Source organism: Strix aluco, chromosome 3 (assembly GCF_031877795.1).
Source record: "Strix aluco isolate bStrAlu1 chromosome 3, bStrAlu1.hap1, whole genome shotgun sequence".
Lineage (NCBI taxonomy): Eukaryota > Metazoa > Chordata > Aves > Strigiformes > Strigidae > Strix > Strix aluco.
The window spans coordinates 94,354,386-94,372,203 of NC_133933.1; the positions used below are offsets into that span (position 1 = coordinate 94,354,386).

The 17,818-nt window shown below is 42.5% G+C and overlaps 1 protein-coding gene across 2 annotated transcripts; it reads right to left on the bottom strand.

Moving 5' to 3' along the window:
* Positions 1-217: 217 nt before the first annotated feature.
* Positions 218-14,415, bottom strand: TPBG (trophoblast glycoprotein). Of its 2 annotated transcripts, XR_012622795.1 has the most exons (3): positions 12,718-14,415; positions 9,322-9,382; positions 218-236 (listed from the first exon to the last, which is right to left on the bottom strand). XR_012622795.1 is itself a non-coding variant. In XM_074820775.1 (1 exon), the coding sequence occupies exon 1, from the start codon at positions 14,413-14,415 to the stop codon at positions 13,288-13,290; it is 1,128 nt and encodes a 375-aa protein (XP_074676876.1). In that variant the 3' UTR covers positions 10,236-13,287. The 2 variants fall into 2 exon arrangements, 1 of the variants encoding a protein (XP_074676876.1); XM_074820775.1 differs by lacking the exons at positions 218-236; positions 9,322-9,382 and having other exon boundaries at positions 10,236-14,415.
* Positions 14,416-17,818: the final 3,403 nt, after the last annotated feature.

Sequence of the window (17,818 nt, forward strand, 5' to 3'; positions counted from 1 at the left end):
GTATTGCATATACCTTTCTGAGCTCTCAGCTACCTTCAGATATTTCATGCGCAGCTCCCACTGAAGCCCATTACAGTTCCATACTCAGAACCAGACCTTGGGAAGTTCAGCTCTTTTGAGGAGGGTAATGTAAGGTGGCCAGCTGGAAAAAAAAGGGAGGAATGGAGCAGCTGCACACCTGCATCACTCAAATGCCTGCTTACAAACACTGCTGTGTACTCCAAAGAGCTCAGCTCCTGTAGAGGATAAATATTTGTTACAGTTAACAGACATCTTTGCATAAAATTAACACATTTGGAAGCATGTGAAAGAAAATAAATTAAAGAGAAGCAGTACAGTGTTTACATTACTTTGATACAAATACTTCAAAGTAAACTAGCCACAGCCCTTAAGCCTTACTGGGCCAGAGCATCCCTCAGAGGTTTCTGCAAAGTCTCTTGCACAGATCTTTTTATTAATTTATTTATTAAAAGAAAGCTCATGATCTGCTTCACTGCTGTCCTCCTCCACAGGGAGTTTGCTATGAGCACAGGTGCTGTGATGGCTGAGGGACTGGGCACACCTGACTGTCCTCAGGAAAGATGGACTTTGACAAGCAACCTTGGGCAGAGGCCAGTGATGTTCAAAGGGGCATGGATTCCAGCAGAAAGTCTACTTCTGGTACAATCTGAAGCACCTGGGATGCTTTCATCCTCCTTCACCACAGTCTTTTCACAACCTCATTCTTGGTCACTAAATAGGATTTAATTTTTTTAATTATTTTTGTACCAGAGTTCTGTCCTGTATTACTTTTTTAATATTTTCTTGAAGAATTGTTATGTCAAAAAACAAAGTATCTCTTTGTGTTGTTGCTCTTGAAAGAGGCAGTCTCACTGGCAGAGTAAATTCTTTTGCATTTGTGTATTGCCACAGTTAGACTTCTTGTACACAAAGCAATGCATTTAAAGACAACTCGGGTATCTTTGCATTAAACTGGAAGCTTTTGCCCAGTTTAGCACGCAGTATTTAGCTGTCTGAAGAAGAATTCTTAGGCCTGTCTCAACTCACCTCATTTAAAAATCTCTTTCCTAGCAGAGCTAGGAAGTTGAGTACTTTGTGCCTAGAAGGTGCTATTTATTCCGTGTTAAGTACTGAAGGAGAAGGCTCAGGTGTTTGGGGGATTTGTTACACTATTCCAAAAGCTTTGATGCTGTTACAGCAGTAAGTGTTATTGGGGAGCTAACAAAGAAAGTGCAGCATACCAGTCTGCACAGCACTACCATTATTTATTTTGCAGTAGCATTTGGATGCTCCTGACAGAGAATAGCATCCCAATGTGCCAGGCAATGTGGAAATACAGAATGAAGCTACTCCGTACTCAAGAAGTTCACAATAAGAGATGATAGCATGTTTCTAAACCCATTGTTCCTAATGTATGTAGAACACCTAACTATTCCTACAATACTTTATTGTTGAGTCATAAAGTTATCAGCTGACCTTCACAAACTCCTCATTTTTGCAGTATTCACAAGTTTTACTTCATACTATCCACTAGTAAAAACAAAGTTGTAAATGAAATCAGGGTAAGTATAGTGCCTTTTTCCTCCCTTTTTCAAAGGCAGTTCTACGTGTTACTACATTGTGCTACCAGGAAACTGGCAACTGATGGGCTAAAAAGAACTCCCATGAGTGTCTAGTAAAAATTACACAGTAGAACATTTTCCCTGTCACCGCTAGAGCTCTGCCTCATCAAGAAAATCTAAATTATCTCTGCCAAGAGTGATTTATCCCCAGGGCTCAAGGAAATACCTCTGAAACTCCTTTCCTCCTTGCTCCCAGGTCACACTGCTGGTCAGGCATTTTTGTGATTTGTGATTTTGGAATTAGGATGGAACATTAGTCCTCCCCTGTAAACAGTCTGGTTTATGTCACTTTGTCTGTACAAAACAGCCACAAAGCCAGGATAACTGGCCACAAAAGGATCACTGGCAGCATAGAGAGACCCTCCAACATCCCAAACTGTTCCTTTGCCAGCCCACAGACAGTGCCATGGCCCCAGATCCAGGAAGGCCAGAGCTATTACACGATGTCCAACATGGCCTCCTCCACTCTGATGGCTCTTGAGAGTTGCGAGGCATTGGTATAACACAGAAGCCTCTCTCCTTTACAGCCCAGCAAACGGACAATCCAGGACAAAAGCAACACTGGGTCTTAAGTCACCTTTCACAGAGGTGCCCTTGCTCCCCACTTGAATTTGAAGATGGAGACCCTTTCACATTACAGAAACAGGACATGACACCTGAACCATGCAGTAACCATAACGACAGCCTTTCACAAAGCATAAACAACCACTCTCCTGTTACCAAATTTTATTGTCTCTTGGTAATTATCCTGTCCGGTGTTTTGACAAGAAAATTCAAGAATATCCCAGTCCCTTGCTCTTTTTCTCTGAAGGCATACCATCAGAGACAGAGCTACAGAGATTTTAAGGAGAAAGAAGTGTCAAAATATTGGCAGCATCCTCGTGCTGAAGAAGAAATAAAAACAAAGTGAAGGCAGGGGAGTATTCTGTGCTAAACTATTCACCCAGGATAGGCTTGTGTCTGACTGTTTTACAAGTTATGAATTCTAAAGCTACTCACAAGACTTAATAGATGCTAAAAATTGCCATGCTAACCTATGTTATCATTCCTGTTATCAAAAGTGTTTATTGCAAAACTTACTGCAATAATTAGTTCTAAAACATTAGATTCTATTTATTTTATCTAAAAAAATCAGTGACTGAAATAGAAATAGCTTTTAATTAGCATTATTTGTTAAAGCCTGCACACGAGATAAAACTGAAATTAGTTTCCAGCAAGAACTGCTTGTCCGACCCCACCTGTATATAGACAGAATGTGTTTTCACACATATATAAAATCTGAAGAATTTTAAAATTTTAAAATGTAATATATGTGTGCGCATATATATTTGCATATACATATAAAAATTGAAAATGTATAAAATGAACTTTATTTATTTGTGTCATTATGAGGTGAAGATATGAAGAACAAAAGGGTATGGGGATGTTTCCCCTTGTCTTTTAAAGGTTGTGAGAGCAATTCACAAGATGACTAAGTTGTGTGTACATCTCCAGTTTACCTTGTATTCTTCATGCACTTAAACTGCAAAGCTCAGATCAGCACATGCTAAATTTTGACTGACACAGAAAAGACATTAAAACCAACCCTGAGGTGCAAACATTGTGTGTCCAGGAAGGTAAGAGGATGAAATTCGTGTCCTTTTAGCTGGAGGGTGGGACACTGCTCAATCAGGACAACGCAGGCTACGGCAGTACCATCTGCCTTGATAAACTGAAATTACAGTCGGAAGTAAACCCTCTGTGTGCAATCCAACTGTACCTGCAACAGTGAAATGAGGGGGACACATAGAGGACTGGCAGTTTCAGGTCCGAGACTTCTGCACCCTGAGATAAGGATGTGGCAGGTTGTGAGGGGAGAGAGTGGCTGAAACACCTTGCCCTAAGAGCTGGCTGTATAATAACACTGGGGTTTCTGCTTGGAGCATTGCTCCTGTTACTAGGAGCAGTGGGGACATCTGCAATGGTGTAAGCTTAAGCCGGATGCTTATGGAGGGAGTTTATTTATTCTGATGTAGTTTTAAAACTTATTTAATTGTTAGGATCTTTACTCCTTATTTTCACTGTTTCTAAACAATTATTTTCCTATGGATTTCATCATGCTCCCAAATTCATGCACAGCTTATGTTCTACTTTCTGATGCAAAAGAAAATCTTAAGACTATTATATTCCTTTGGAAAGATGAACATTTAGGACTAAATTGAAAAGGAGAAGAATGCACCCAACATTTTCTCCTGAATCAGACAAAAGGCTTTTTGCACAGGAGACAAAACTCTCCAAGCAGGTGGCTTTCCAAAGAAACTTATTCATTCAGGAATTAGGCAATATCACAAAGCTAATCAACCTTCTGCTTTAAGTACAAGGTGGTTTACCTTGCTTATGACTTCTCTCAGAAACATAAGGCAAGACAGTGCATACACTGTCTCTCAGCCAGTGTATGCGCTTCCCTCGGGAGGGGAGAACAAGCGCTTCATGCATTACTGGAAGGCACAGAGTCCAACTTAAAAATTATGGGAAGAAAATGTATAGCACATTCTAGTATTGATATTTTCTGGTGACCTAGATTAAATGTTGATGTGTAAATTAGCTGTGGCTCCAACAGTGCAAAACCCTGAATAAACCTAAAAAACCTGAAACTTCTGAAAGAAACCATATCTTCCTCTACTTCAGCATCACTAATGTTGCCACATCATTCTTCCATGAGGGCAAAAAGGACTGTCATTACAGGAGATTTTTGGCTTTACCACATTTCTTTCTTAAACAGTTTGTTCTGTCAAAGATCTTCCCTTTTCTACTTCTCCCCTTCACATGGCAGAATAATGGAATATTAGACTGGGAGGGCCCTCAGTAGCTTTTCTCTACTATTCATTGGTCTCTTTGCACTGAACACTGCCTCTGCAAATTTCTGTGTTTACAGTGTCTAGTGTATAACAACAGTGTTGAAAGCATAATAATGAAGAAATATGTGAAGCCAATATATTTCTGTGACCACAATTTCTTGAACTGTCATGAATAATGATCTCAATAACTACTATTATTTTGAGGGAGAAGATTTTTGCCCATTAATTTGATTTACATTAACCGGTTGTTGTTTGCTCCAATTTTCCTTCTAAACCACAGAGGAGACATACAGTTTTCTGTGAACTATTACACAACTTGTATACAAACAAACCTAGAATTGCTGTGGTGGAGGTGGTGCTTCACATCTATATCCAAAACCTTTTGGATATCCTACATTCTATATCAACTGCTAAATAATAAGAACAGTTTGTATAGCTCTCTACAGTGACTAATACTCAGTTTTGAGTCTTCTCCTGCCAGTTAAAATGACGATTCTAGCTGGTGAAAGCACCAGTACCATCTACTCTAAGCTGGTGCACCACAGCATCATCTGTGTACGTTTGAAATAGGTCACATCAATTCACGTTACTCAGTGTCATTTATCAAGTCCTATCTGCTCTCTCTGTGATTTTCATCAGAAAAATTGCTAAAACTACAAAATCTAGAGAGCTTTATTAAGAACAACAGTAACCCCTACTGGATTGTGACTGTCTCCCTGGAAACCTAGGAGATAAAACACCTTGTACTGCTTTGTGTAAAAGGCATAGCCCGCATAACTACGATGAAGAACAAGTCATTCCTCTGCTTGCAATAAACTTCAGTGTCATCATTTCCTGGATTAAATTGGAAATCCTGCAGAATTTACACTCAAGATTGCTGAAAGACATCTGTTCCTTGCAAATTCAAATTCAGAGCATTTTTTTTTTTGTATTTACAGATAAGTTATGAAACCAGGCTTATGCCAGCTAGTTTGTTTCTGTGTTAAAAATTACAAGTAATAGAACGCATTTCTTTATGTGCCTGAAAATAAGGGTCTTCACATATGATTACTAATGTAAACAAATTACCACAGTCTGCTGAATATATGTCCTAAACTCATCTGAGTCCTCTTCAAACATGCTGGGGTGTGTGCAGGGCTCCACGGAGGAGATACCGGAGCAGAGGTACCATAAGCTACTGTAATAGAAATCCCTTGGTCTCATTAAACAGCATATATATCAGTATCACAAATTCAGCATTTCATTCAGCATTCTTTCTGTATATGTAGCATTTCTGAAAAATGAAGAATATGTTAGCAGAGCTATTTTCAGTGACATTTTACTATCCTGTCAGAAAAGTTCGAGCACTGTTTCTGCAAGTTTTTTTCTAGGCTATCATCTCAAAGTAAGATCTCCTTTTTCATTACTGGAAATTGGAATCTGAGAGTTCCTCTGGTCTACCACAGACGCTTTCTGGTATGCTGGAAAACTAAACAGAAAGGGACAATCAGGAAAAGGGAAAACTGAATGAAGGTCTAACAACAGATATAACTTTATTAATTAATCTGCTTAGTGATAGACATTCAAGATTTGATTCTATGCATGACTTGTTTCATAGAAATTCTACCTTTGCTTACCAATGTGAAGTGATCAAGCTTGATCACAATACAAAGGTGATGGAAAAAAAGGCATCTGGATTAGGGATGATTAAATAAATGAGCTGGAGAAGAGGAAGGATATTCTGCATAGACAGCGTTACAGAGTTCCCAATGAATTTGAGAAACAACAGAGAGAGCAAAGACTGGGGAATTTCAAAAGCTCTTACAAGTATTTATATTGTCTCTCAAGTATATACCAGACACATGCCTTTTCACACTGAAAAGTTTTTTCCACATTTGGTTCAATTCACCTTAAAACTGTGTAGTTTTCCAAAAGGTGTTCAACAACTTTTTAAAATTAAGCCCCTTTAAAGCTACTTTGAAACCAGAACCCCAAATTGTGGCCACTTTGGAAAATCTAGGCCACTCAGCACCAATTTGTGTTAACTTGCTAATGGCCGCACTAGGTGTGCAGCAACATGAAGTATGTCTTGAGTGCTTCCCAGAGGCATACCTACTCCATTTAAGCACTTAGATCCCCTCTCCAATGTCTGGGAAAAAACAGGCCCCTAAGCTAGCCAAGAGAATGCACTGGAGAGGCTGGTGTGCCTCGGACTCTACTCCTCTTCAATCTCCTAGTTTTACATTATGTGTGTGTGTGTAAAATACATATATGTACATATAAAAAACATCAGAGAACAAGAATTTTTATAAGAGCTCTCTCTGAAGCTAACAAAAGCACCCACCCCTGAAAATAGGGAAACATAAAAGCACTGGGGTAAAGCCACTGACTTAAATGGATTCAAATCTGTATGTGCAGGATTTGGTTACTGCCTGTTCATAAGTTGTTAAGGAGAATGAATGAAGACACCCACCTGAAGAAGAAAACTGTCAATATAGTAACTACTTCTTTTTCCTTCTTCGAAACAAGCTTAAATTACTCAAATGTCCCAAAGTGGTGTCAGTTCATGACTGCTTACAGTGTTCTTGCAATACATGGTATTTTTTCTTAATTTAATATTTCATTACTGTTACTTGATGCTTTTACATTGCCAGCATGCGATATACACCACATTCTGTTAAAATGTCTATGTGACATCTGATCATGTCAATTTGACAAATGAGTTCCTTATTGCATAAATGCCCATGATTTCACGTAAAGTTGCAGTGGGCTATGCCATAGATAAAATTTGTACTAGAACAAATGGAATATGTGAAGTAGACCATGGACAGATACTAAGAGATCAGTCCTAAGATAAAATCTAGGACAGTTCAATCCGTCACATGTAAAGCCAAACATCCTTCCATGTTAGGTGTCCTAAGAATGTAAAAAAAAAAAACAGCAGCAAAACAACTCTAGACACAAGACTAACCAAGTTATCAGCTATGCTCCTGGGACCACCCCTAAAAAATCACTCCGTTTTATTAAAATTTCAGACGTCTGCACTAGCTATCTAAGAAGATGAAATGTCATCCTTCCCTTTGAATTTCCAATCTAAATATTTGCATTAAAAAAGTTGAAAGAATAAAGGAGTTTGTCATCAGAATGCTTTTTTCTCTGGAGTTCACCCTTCGTTGTCTGTTTCAGCAGTACTTTTCTTTAATAGTTCCTTCACAGTAAGAAAATGCACAGCATTAGTAATAACAGTGCCTCTATATTTCACTATGTAAATATGTATTTCAAGACTTTAAAACACACAGTTTGATCTAGTCATTAAAAACCTGAAAATCTGTTACTGTTAAATTTAGAATTGGCAGCTAACTTGAAAATCAATACTGTATATATTAATACCCACAAAGCCATCAAATTATGACCAAAATAACAATAATGATTAAAACACAATCCCTTATGTTCACTGAACAAATTTCTTTCTAAAGAAATTAATCAGGCTATCTAGATGGAATTTGTTTTCACTATTCTAATGTGCAAATTCACAGCCCAGTCATCAATCTGAGCTATAAAGAATACAAGTACACCTTTAGCAAAGACCTCAGTATCAGTAATTAAATCAACAGAGTGAACATATAACATTTATAAGCAATCTGGTAAGTATTTTATTGTGGTTTTCTTCACAAATAATTTTCAATTAAGAAATAAAACTTCAATCTGAAAAAGTTACAGCAGTTTCTTGCACATCTAAAATTTCTAGAATAGTAAAACATTCTAGAACATGAGATTTCTAACATTTTTATCACTGTATGTACTCAAACAACATTACTAATTTATTCAGATGCTTCATGCATAATTACTAGAAAACAAATCTGTTATTCTGTTAGTCTATCATCAGAAAGGAAAAGCCATCTAGTGAATACTTTGAAAAATATAAATAATTGCAAGTATTAAATTATTAACTGCAACTTGAATACACTGTCTAAAGTACCATTTTAATTTTCTTAATAGTTCCCTTTTTCTATTTAGGCTAACACTGGGAATGCAAGGACTGATTTCAAGCTTTGCCTACACAACAGATGACTTCTGGCATAGCAAGGTTTTCCGAGGATGTGACAACACATAAATTGTAACACTGTTGAGAAAGCAGAAGCCCTTTTAAAGGACATACTTATACCACAAACCTGTATTCTTGCTTCTAAAAGCTTGGTGGTGGTTTTTTTTTTTCAAGGTGGGAGAGCAGTGGTGTTAGGTTTATTGTATTGGTGCAAAGCATCACTTTTCTGCTACTGCTCTATTGACTCAGGAAGCTAGCAGAGTACGCTTACTTCTGTATCAGCAAAGGATCCTCTGCTCCCACATGGTTTATGCCTCTTTTCAAAGCATGTGTGAAATACCTAATAAATGTTACATTCCCCAAATGGACTGCTTTCTCTCTTCCTTGGTGGGCTTTCACTGTTTCATTTCAAGCTAAGGTCTTTGCAACTAGTAAGCAGCACATTTGCAAAAAAAGGAGCGTTAAGTTATGGGCCTGATCTAGTCATTATTAAATCAGCAGGCACTGAATTAAATTCAATCTTCTGTTATATCCCACAAAAATCTCACAGTGGAAACACCTGCATTAACAAACATTATAGGACGTGACTCCACTTGTTAGCAAAATGTTTCTATTTATAGCAACAGGAAGAAATTAGAGCTGTATCCATAAAACATGACCAGAACATAACAGACAGAATCAATCAGCAATTGTTCCTATGGCTAGCGTTGTGATTTTTTTCCAGTACTGACCCATTACAAAGGGATATCTCAGCTTCCTTTATAAGCTTCTACCTTCAGTCTTCTCTCCTAGAATATAAATGTCATTCGGAAGCTTGAAACCGAAATGTTTTTCTTACCAAATGCTATTTTCCTTCATCATGTGCTGAGAATGAATGGTTCTTCTTGAACATTCAGCTGCTAAAGAGAGAGAAAAAAAAGTGCATATCAAATTTTCATTCTGTCCACTTTGACAAAGGCTCTTTTTCATGTTAAGGCTTATAAGGCAATGAAGATGCTAAACCTCAAAATATAGGTGCAGTTGGACTGATTTCTCCACCTGTGCAGATTCATGATACTCCTTTTAATGGATTTCTTGAGAAAATGAGGCGAAGAAAAAATTATGCAGATGCATAAAGAGCAGAGTATACCACAGGGAAAATGCTGGTAGAATAATGAGAGTTGGGATCCTAGTGCAGTCATATTTTGAATATTTTGCCATGCCTGTCTTCAGTGACATCTCAGTCAACAACCGAATACGGGTCTGAACAGACTGCTTTGCTAGCTGGCATGTCACTGGGAATTGTCACCAGTGCTTAAAAGATAAATTACCCTGAATTAAAAGGTTTAAAGCAGTTGTGCAAAACTTAAATCACTTTTTGGATGTCAAAAGCATTGGTAATATTATGGCTTGCTGAAATGAAAAAAAAAAAAAGTCGGATGATCTAATATAAAGCTACCTTGGATAAAGAAAGAGTTTTCTGTTTCTTACCTGGCAACAGAGCTTATCCAAAACTCTTTAGGAAAATATATTAAAACTATGTTAATTCCTTGTGCTTTTCTTCTAAGAAAATTTTAAGCTTATTACATCTAAAACTAGTTTTAAGAAAGCAGTTGAACCTTGGACAAACCATCCTTTCTGTTTCTTAGCTGCACAGACTTCCCTGAAGATTTCCCTACTACTTCAGTCTAAATGTTTTCTGTGAAACATTAGCGACAACTGTGTCATGCAGAACTTTGGGGGTTTATGTATACAAAAGACATTTTAGAGGCATTTAGTACTGCACGTGTTTTATTGACGAATGAATGAATAAAACAGCCTCGCTAATTAAGCTGCTCTGGAAATAGTAATCAATTGGAATTTCAGGTGTCAAAGTAAAGTAAGATTACAAAATGTGCTTCAAAAGAACCATTAAACTAATGTTACTTTAAATGTATAGTTTTTAACCAATTCCGAAGCACTTTGGGAGCTACTTTTTAAATGTCTTCTGAGTACCACTGTTAACCATTTTGTAAAAGGAAAGGAAAACAAATTTCAAGCACTGTCGATGGAAGGGGATTTAAGATTAAATAATGCATTGTACAAAGCACCAAAGCATTCACTGTTGGTCAAACACTGTAGAACGTTGTCCAACACAATACTGACACATGCTAACCGTTACATCCTAATAAATACACATGTAAGCAAATGGCAAAAATTATTTTAAAGTAGCCATCACCAGGTCTCTAAATAAAATTCTATTACATTGACTTTCTATGATACAAAAATAATAATAATAATAATCTTTAGAATAATAGGTGTAGTACAACAGTTACATTTGCTTGCTATACAAATAGTCCATTGGTGAGAGACTGAGATTAAAGTTGTTGCCTATCCTTACACCGCGGCTCTATAAATGCATGTCACATTAACACATCACAGATAATTGCTTTTACTGTAGTTACTTTAAAGTATCTGTTAACAAAACCCAAGAAATTAACCAAGAAATGGCTTGGTTGATACGTATTTTATCTATTATATTACAGGAGCATCTTAAGCAAGGATGATGCTCTACTCCTCTTGGCACTGTACAATTGAGTGTAAGTTGATAATATCCGAAATGACCAACACAACAAAGTACACTGCATAGCTCTTGTAAATTTTAGCTTCTTACATAAACTATCTTATGTATACAAAGTATGAACAGTTTGCATAGTTGCACAGTAATAGTTATTCACACCGGGGTTTTTTTACACTGTTCTTAAAATATGGGCAGCTAACATTCAGACCAGCAGTCTGCTTCATAAGAATCCACAAACTTAATTCATATGCTGTTAATCAGATATTGCTCATACATAAGTTACAGCAGAAGAAATAGGCTGTGACTTAACTTACATTAATTGTAAAATACACTGATTTATCAAAACATTAATTGTACTTAATATTAATTCTTTTACTTTTGAGGGCAAATGTACAAAACTACATTTAAAACAAAAAAATCACTGCTATTAAATAAAGCCAATTTAAAGCAATAGAAAATTAGTGGGAACCAACTTGTGCTACTTGCTTAGTCTGAAGTTGCAAGAAGAGAAAAATGCATCTGAATAATACTGATGCCCAAAATAGATTACATTTCTTCTGACACTTTAAGGACTATTTTATATTTATGAGCTCTTACCAAAGACGTATATCTATGAGAAAACTGTCACTTCTGAAAGCAAAGGGAATTAGCCAGTAATTCATAAAATTTTAGCGATGCTCAAGAGCTTCAACTAACAGTGACCATGGGAAAAGCTCCAAAGATATACTGATAGATACCAATTCACATCACACTTTTACAGTTGGTGTAGTTTTTTCATTAAAAAATCTATAAATAGATTAGAAAAAGTGCATTAATTATTGGTGGCCATTGGAAGATTCTTGCTAACCTTTTCATACATCATCAGAGTTGCATATAAAATGATGCATTTCTGAAATTTTTCTTCGCATGCTTTATCTATTTACAAGAAAATGCATTCCCAAGCAATAAGCATGAGTAACATACAATACTGAAATGCACCTGTTATAAGCTTTAAGATAAAGTTCCATCGTTACTTGATGTAGATCACCACTGAACTTCACGAGTACTGAGAGCTTAAAATGAAACAGTAAGCACTTAATAAGTGCTGCATTGATTTACAAGCCCGAAGCTCAGCGACTACACGACAGAGCTGCATTTAATTTAGTTCAGGCCATGAAAGTATCTTTTCTTTATAATAAACAATTCCATTCAGGTAAAATTTTCTTTAGCTTACAAACTCTGCAATTTAATTTGAACTGGTTTGGGTTTTTTTAATTTGGTAGAGAAGACCTTATGAAAATTCTATCAGCTCGTACCTTCCCAGCAAGGTGGACCCTAGCATCTGTTTCGACGTTTTGCAGTTGTTTTGAGAGAGCAGACCAGGGATTTTTTTGCCAAGTGAAACTGCTCTCGTCATTGACCGGTGTAATTCTCCTAGCATATTTCACAAAGTTGTCAAACATTTATGCCTCTAAGCTACACATTTGTATAAAATTTTATTCAGATTACTACTACGGGGCTATTACTTCAGAGCTATCCACATTCTTAGATGTCCATACATTTCTCATCGAGCAGCAAACTTCAACACAACAGTTCTTGTAAGACTGTTTATTGAATTTAACAGTTCAGATGGAGTTTAGATGCAGTTTGTATAAAAACCCTCTTTTCACGTAAACTGCAATCAAAAATAACTTTACAAAATAGTAAGAGACTTACTGAGATCGTAAGTTTCCTAACATGTAAAACTATAAAGCATTTGTGCATGCTCACTATTTGAATTCCTTCTTTTTAACAGAGGAGTTGTTAAAAGAAGTTTGGTTTTTTAAATCTCAAGGTAGTCTGTGAAACAGAATCATTGTCATCGCAACTTGGATATACAAGATCAAAACTGGCACAGAGGAACATAACAATTTTTTCCCCCAAAAGTTGAGGCAGCTTTTGTTGAACGGTGTCTGCATCAGTAAATTTTTTTATGAACTCTGGTGGCTTTGGAGCATCAGAGAGAATCCTTTTTATCTTTTCAGATTTTGAAAAAAATTTCCCACAAGTACAGACAGGTAAGGAGGAAAAGAAGTAGCAGCTTGTTTCCTACATACAGCCCAACGCCATGCGCAGCTGCCCAGCATATCAAAACAAAAATGAACTTGACATCATAGGGAGGCATATCCCTCTCAAATTACAAGCACATCTGAGATTTCTCAGAGAGGGAAGCAAGCACGAGGGTAAAGCGTAAGTCTACTTTTCATGCATAGCTACTGTGCGCTGCCCCGCGTCCGTGGCGCTTCGTCAGACGTCCGAGTTGGAGCTGAGGTTTGTTAACCTGGGGTCTGCATTGATCTCGTATCTGTAGTGGTAGCCTTCCATGTGATCCCTACAGGCATCTCTGATGTTGTGCATCCACTTTTTGATTCCTTTTCGGTTCAAGTACAAAACCAGGAGGAAAATGGCCCCGATGAGAGCCAAGACTATTCCCAGGAAGACGTAGGAAGTCTGCAGCTGGGAAGGCAGGTCTACGGGCACAGAGCAGTTCAGGTCCGAGCCGTTGATCTTCAGCAGGGCTTTGCCCAGCGTCTTGTCGGGGTAGGCACAGGTCAGGGCTTCTTTGCCCTCGGCCTGGTCGCTCTCCTTGAGCCAGGCCACCAGGTCCTCGACGGTGCAGTCGCAGACCCAGGCGTTGCGGCCCAGGCCGACGCGCCGGAGGGCGGGCAGGCCGCGGAACTGGGCCAGGGTGCCGTTCCTCAGCACGCCCAGGGAGCTGTCGCTGACGTTGAGGCTTTGGAGCTGGCCCAGCCCCTGGAAGGAGACGTTTCGCAGGCCCACCAGGGAGCTGTTGCCGAGGTCCAGCTGCCGCAGGGCGAGCAGGGCCGTGAACATGCCGGCGGGCAGCAGCAGCAGCCCGTTGTCAGCCAGCTCCAGGCGGCTGAGGTTGCGCAGGGCCCCGGACTGCAGCATAGTGGCCAGGCTGAGGAGGACGCCGTGGTCGCGCAGGGCCCCGCGGAGGGCCAGCTCCTCCAGCGGGCTGCCGCCCTCCCCGAAGGCCTGCGGGCTGAGGGAGACCAGGGGGTTGCCGCTGAGGTCCAGCTGCCGCAGGGCGGGCAGGGCCGCGAGGGCGCCGGCCTCCACGGCCCGCAGGTGGTTGCCGCTGAGGTTCAGGGCGCTGAGGTCGGGCAGGCGCCGGGCGGGGAAGGCGCCGGCCGGCAGCCGGGCCAGGCGGTTCCCGGTGAGGAAGAGGGTGCGCACGTAGGGCGGCAGGTCGGGCGGCACCGCCGTCAGGTTCTTGCTCACGCACTTCACCGTCTTGGCCGGCTCCGAGCACTCGCAGGGGGCCGGGCAGGCGCCGGGCTGCCGCGACGAGCCGCAGCCCAGCAGGACGTGCAGCAGCAGCCCCAGGCAGAGCGCCCCGCGCCCCGGCATCGCGCCCGGCCCGGCCCCGCGCACAACTTTCCCCTACGGGCGCCTTCGGCTCCGGGCGGCGCGGCGAGGCTCGGCGGGGGGCGGCTCCCGCCGGGGCGCTGCCCGCTCCGGGCAGCCCGTTCTCCGGGGGCAGGCGCTTCCCCTCCGGGGCTGGCTCCTCTCCGCTTCCCGCAGCGAGACCTGCGGCAGGGGAGGAAAGGGAGAGGGCAGCGGCGGGGCGGCGCGGCTCCGCTCGCCCGCGCCCCCCCCCCCCCCCCCCCGCCTGCCCCCGGCCAGACGCCCCCCGCCCCGACACGTGGATCGCCCAGGCGGCCCCGGCCCGGAGGCAGCGCGGGGGAACCCGCCGAGGAACAAGTTTTCCCCCCGCTTCCAGCTCACGCCGCCGCCTTCCCACCCGGCCGGCGGCTCCGCTGGCGGGGCACGGAGGGGAGGGGAGGGAAGGGTCTAACCGGCCGCGTCCCGCCACTCCCCGCCTGCCGCGCCTGGGCTCTCCCGTCCAGCTCCGCGCCGCGACCGGTGCAAACTCCCGCCCGCCCGCAAAACGCACCGCGGAGCGGAGCCCGGTCCCAGCCCGCGTCCCCTCACCTCCCGCCGCCGCTCCCGCCTCGCGTCCGGAGCAAACTCCGCCGGAGCGAGCAGTCGCCGACTGCCCCCAGCCCCGCCGCCAACTCCGCGCCCACCCTCGCCGCGCCTGGCCCTGCCTCCGCTGACAGGAGAAACCAACCGCCGCCCCGGCCGGGGGGAGACGCCGGCCGCGCCTGCCCCGAGGGGCGGCCGCGCCGCCGCCCGCGCCCCGCCCGGCTCCCCCCGCCGCCCCCGCGCCCCTGCTCCGCCGCCGCCGCCGGCGGGCCGCGACCGGGAGCCCACCGGGAGGGTCCGCTCGGCCCCCCCGCTCCCCTCGCCCGCCCGGCCCAGGTGGTGCTGCCGGGGCTCACCTTGCCGCCGAGCGGAGCTGCCCTCAGCGGGGCGGACGGACGGGGCGGGCGGCAGCTCCCGGCTCGCTCGGCACGGAGCGGCTCCCGGCCGCCCCGCGAAGGGCGAGCCGCCGGCAGCGAGCGCTGCCAGATCCCCGTGCCCCGCTCCCCGCCTTGGCAGCGCCGTACCTGCGCTCGCCCCGACGCGGCGGCGCCTGGCTGCTGGGTGCTGTTTTCCGCAGTTTTCCCGACCGGCGCTCTCGGACCGGCAGGACTGGGAAATCCCGAGGGATTTCCAGGGCGGGGGGCGCCGGGCGCGGCTCCCGCCCGACGCCCGCCTTGGGCTCGGGTGCGGGGACGAGACGAGAGGGGTCCGCGGGTCTCGGCGCGGAGGCGGGGGCGAGGCCGGCCCCGACCGGTCTGGCCAGGGAAAGCGTCTCGAGGGAGGGGGGAGCAACACCAGCAACAAAATACATCGAATAAGCTCCACAGCTAAAGCAAAAGAAAAAAAAAAAACCCAAGAAAACAAAACTAAACCCGCTGGGATCTTTAGTGGTCCTAAAATTATTAATAATAATCATTAAAAAAAAGGTCGCAAATTGACAGTTTAAGTCTGAGATTTAAACTTTATTATGATGAGGAAAAAGCTTAAACGTCTATCTGTATGTAAAATATTTACCAGTTTCAGTCACTGCGGCTGTCCCAGAACTGCCTGGCCATGGCTGAACAATCCGGGTGGTACAAATGCTGTTTTGTAGATGAGTAACTCATGTGGGTCACTCCATGGGGCAGGTATTTGAGGAAGAGGTGAATGATGGGAGCTATCATGGGGGCTGTATTGGGCCACTGGTCCCTGAGAAATGATTGAGATGGTTAAATAACATCTAATTAACGCAAAAGACATACCAGTATATTCAAATAACCAGTTCCAGCAATGCGAATTCCAGCCCTTTGGGTCTGACTCCTTTGGGTTTTCCTTACCCTTCTGATGAGTGCTTACACAAGATTTCCCTCTCCCTGTATGTCAGAGCTATGCTTCTGCTTTCCTGACCAACTAGGTTCCTTTATCTGGTAAAGTCAGCAGAAATTTTACAGCTGTCAAAAGCCATGAGGGAAATGAACAGATGAATCCAGTATGAAGTCTTGAGAAAAACAGCCCCAGAATCTGGGGAATAATGAGCTAAAACACTGATTTCTGTAGCATTGTTCTCTCCTCTATGGCCTGTCAGTGGTGATATGGTGCAGAAAAGTCTGGGGTTGGTGTGGCAGGCAGGGACTGCCCAGCTGATAGACCAGTATGCTCTTTACATGAAAATTATGGAGAAAAGGAAATATGAAGTGGCTGAAGTAATAGTGATACAAGTGAAATCTTGGACTCTCAAGCAGTTCCAGAAGTTTGGGAAGTTATCGCTTTGATGTTCAGTTAGAAAAACAGTAGCACTACACTGCAGCAGCTTTTAGTTTCTTAAAAGGTATTTACATTCCAGATCCAGGTGCCTGTCTTAGTATAATGCTTAGAGAAGTAGATAGGTAAAGATATCCCACATTTTGTAAGAGAAAGACGTGTTCTCCAAATCTATTAAAATTCTTTGAAAAAGTCAAAGAGAAGAACCCCACAAAATTGGCCTACTAGACAACAGTGAAATTCAGTGACCAGGAAGAGGTAGTTTCCAAAAGGAGACAGCTTTTAAAAATAGGTAACTGAAAATATGAACAAAATACCTGAGATAAATCGTAGAAAAAAATACGTGTTGAGCATACCCATAACTGTTTTTAAAAAAATGTTTAAATACAATGTCATTTTTAATGGAATAATACAACTAAGAGCAATTACATTGATCTCATCGTGCTGACCAAAGTTGTCCTAGTAGCTCCTGGCTCTCCTTGACTGTCTGGGTAGGTCTGTGCTTCTTGTCCTGGACAGCAGGTTAGTTCTTTGGGCAGGGGACATGGTTTTGTTCTGTGTTTGGGGAGTGTTCTCTGACAGGTGCTTGAATGTGCTGCAGTAATGCAAATAATAAATAACAAATATTTTCCTACTCTTTCCGATTATTCCCATAGTAAATTGCACCTGCTAAGCCTGCTTAAGCTTGCAAGAGGAAGAAAAACACTTGTTAATCTGCTCTCTTCTCTTCTTGTTTAAATAAAACAACTTTTCTCAGAGGCATACTCCAAAAATGAAACAGTACTTTCTGGTGAATACACTTCTGCTGAGTGGATTTCCTGGACATGTTTGTAATCTGTACTAGGAAAATGAAGAAAGAAATCCCGATGTATTTTCAGGTCAGTTGTGGCTTTTACGACTGATTGATTGATTTGTGAATTTGCATTGTACAGCCCTTAAAATCTCATCTCAGTTTTTTGCATAAAGCTTATGCAAAACTTCTGACTGAGTTAAAATACAGTATTTGAAAATATATCGACTTGGCTAAAGGACTCAAACTGGAAGGGAATTTACCATAAGGAAACTGTTCCTGCAGCTGATGTTC

What these genes read in the sequence shown, in the direction of transcription:
- TPBG (XM_074820775.1), bottom strand. Translation starts at nt 14,415, where the DNA reads ATGCCGGGGCGCGGGGCGCTCTGCCTGGGGCTGCTGCTGCACGTCCTG.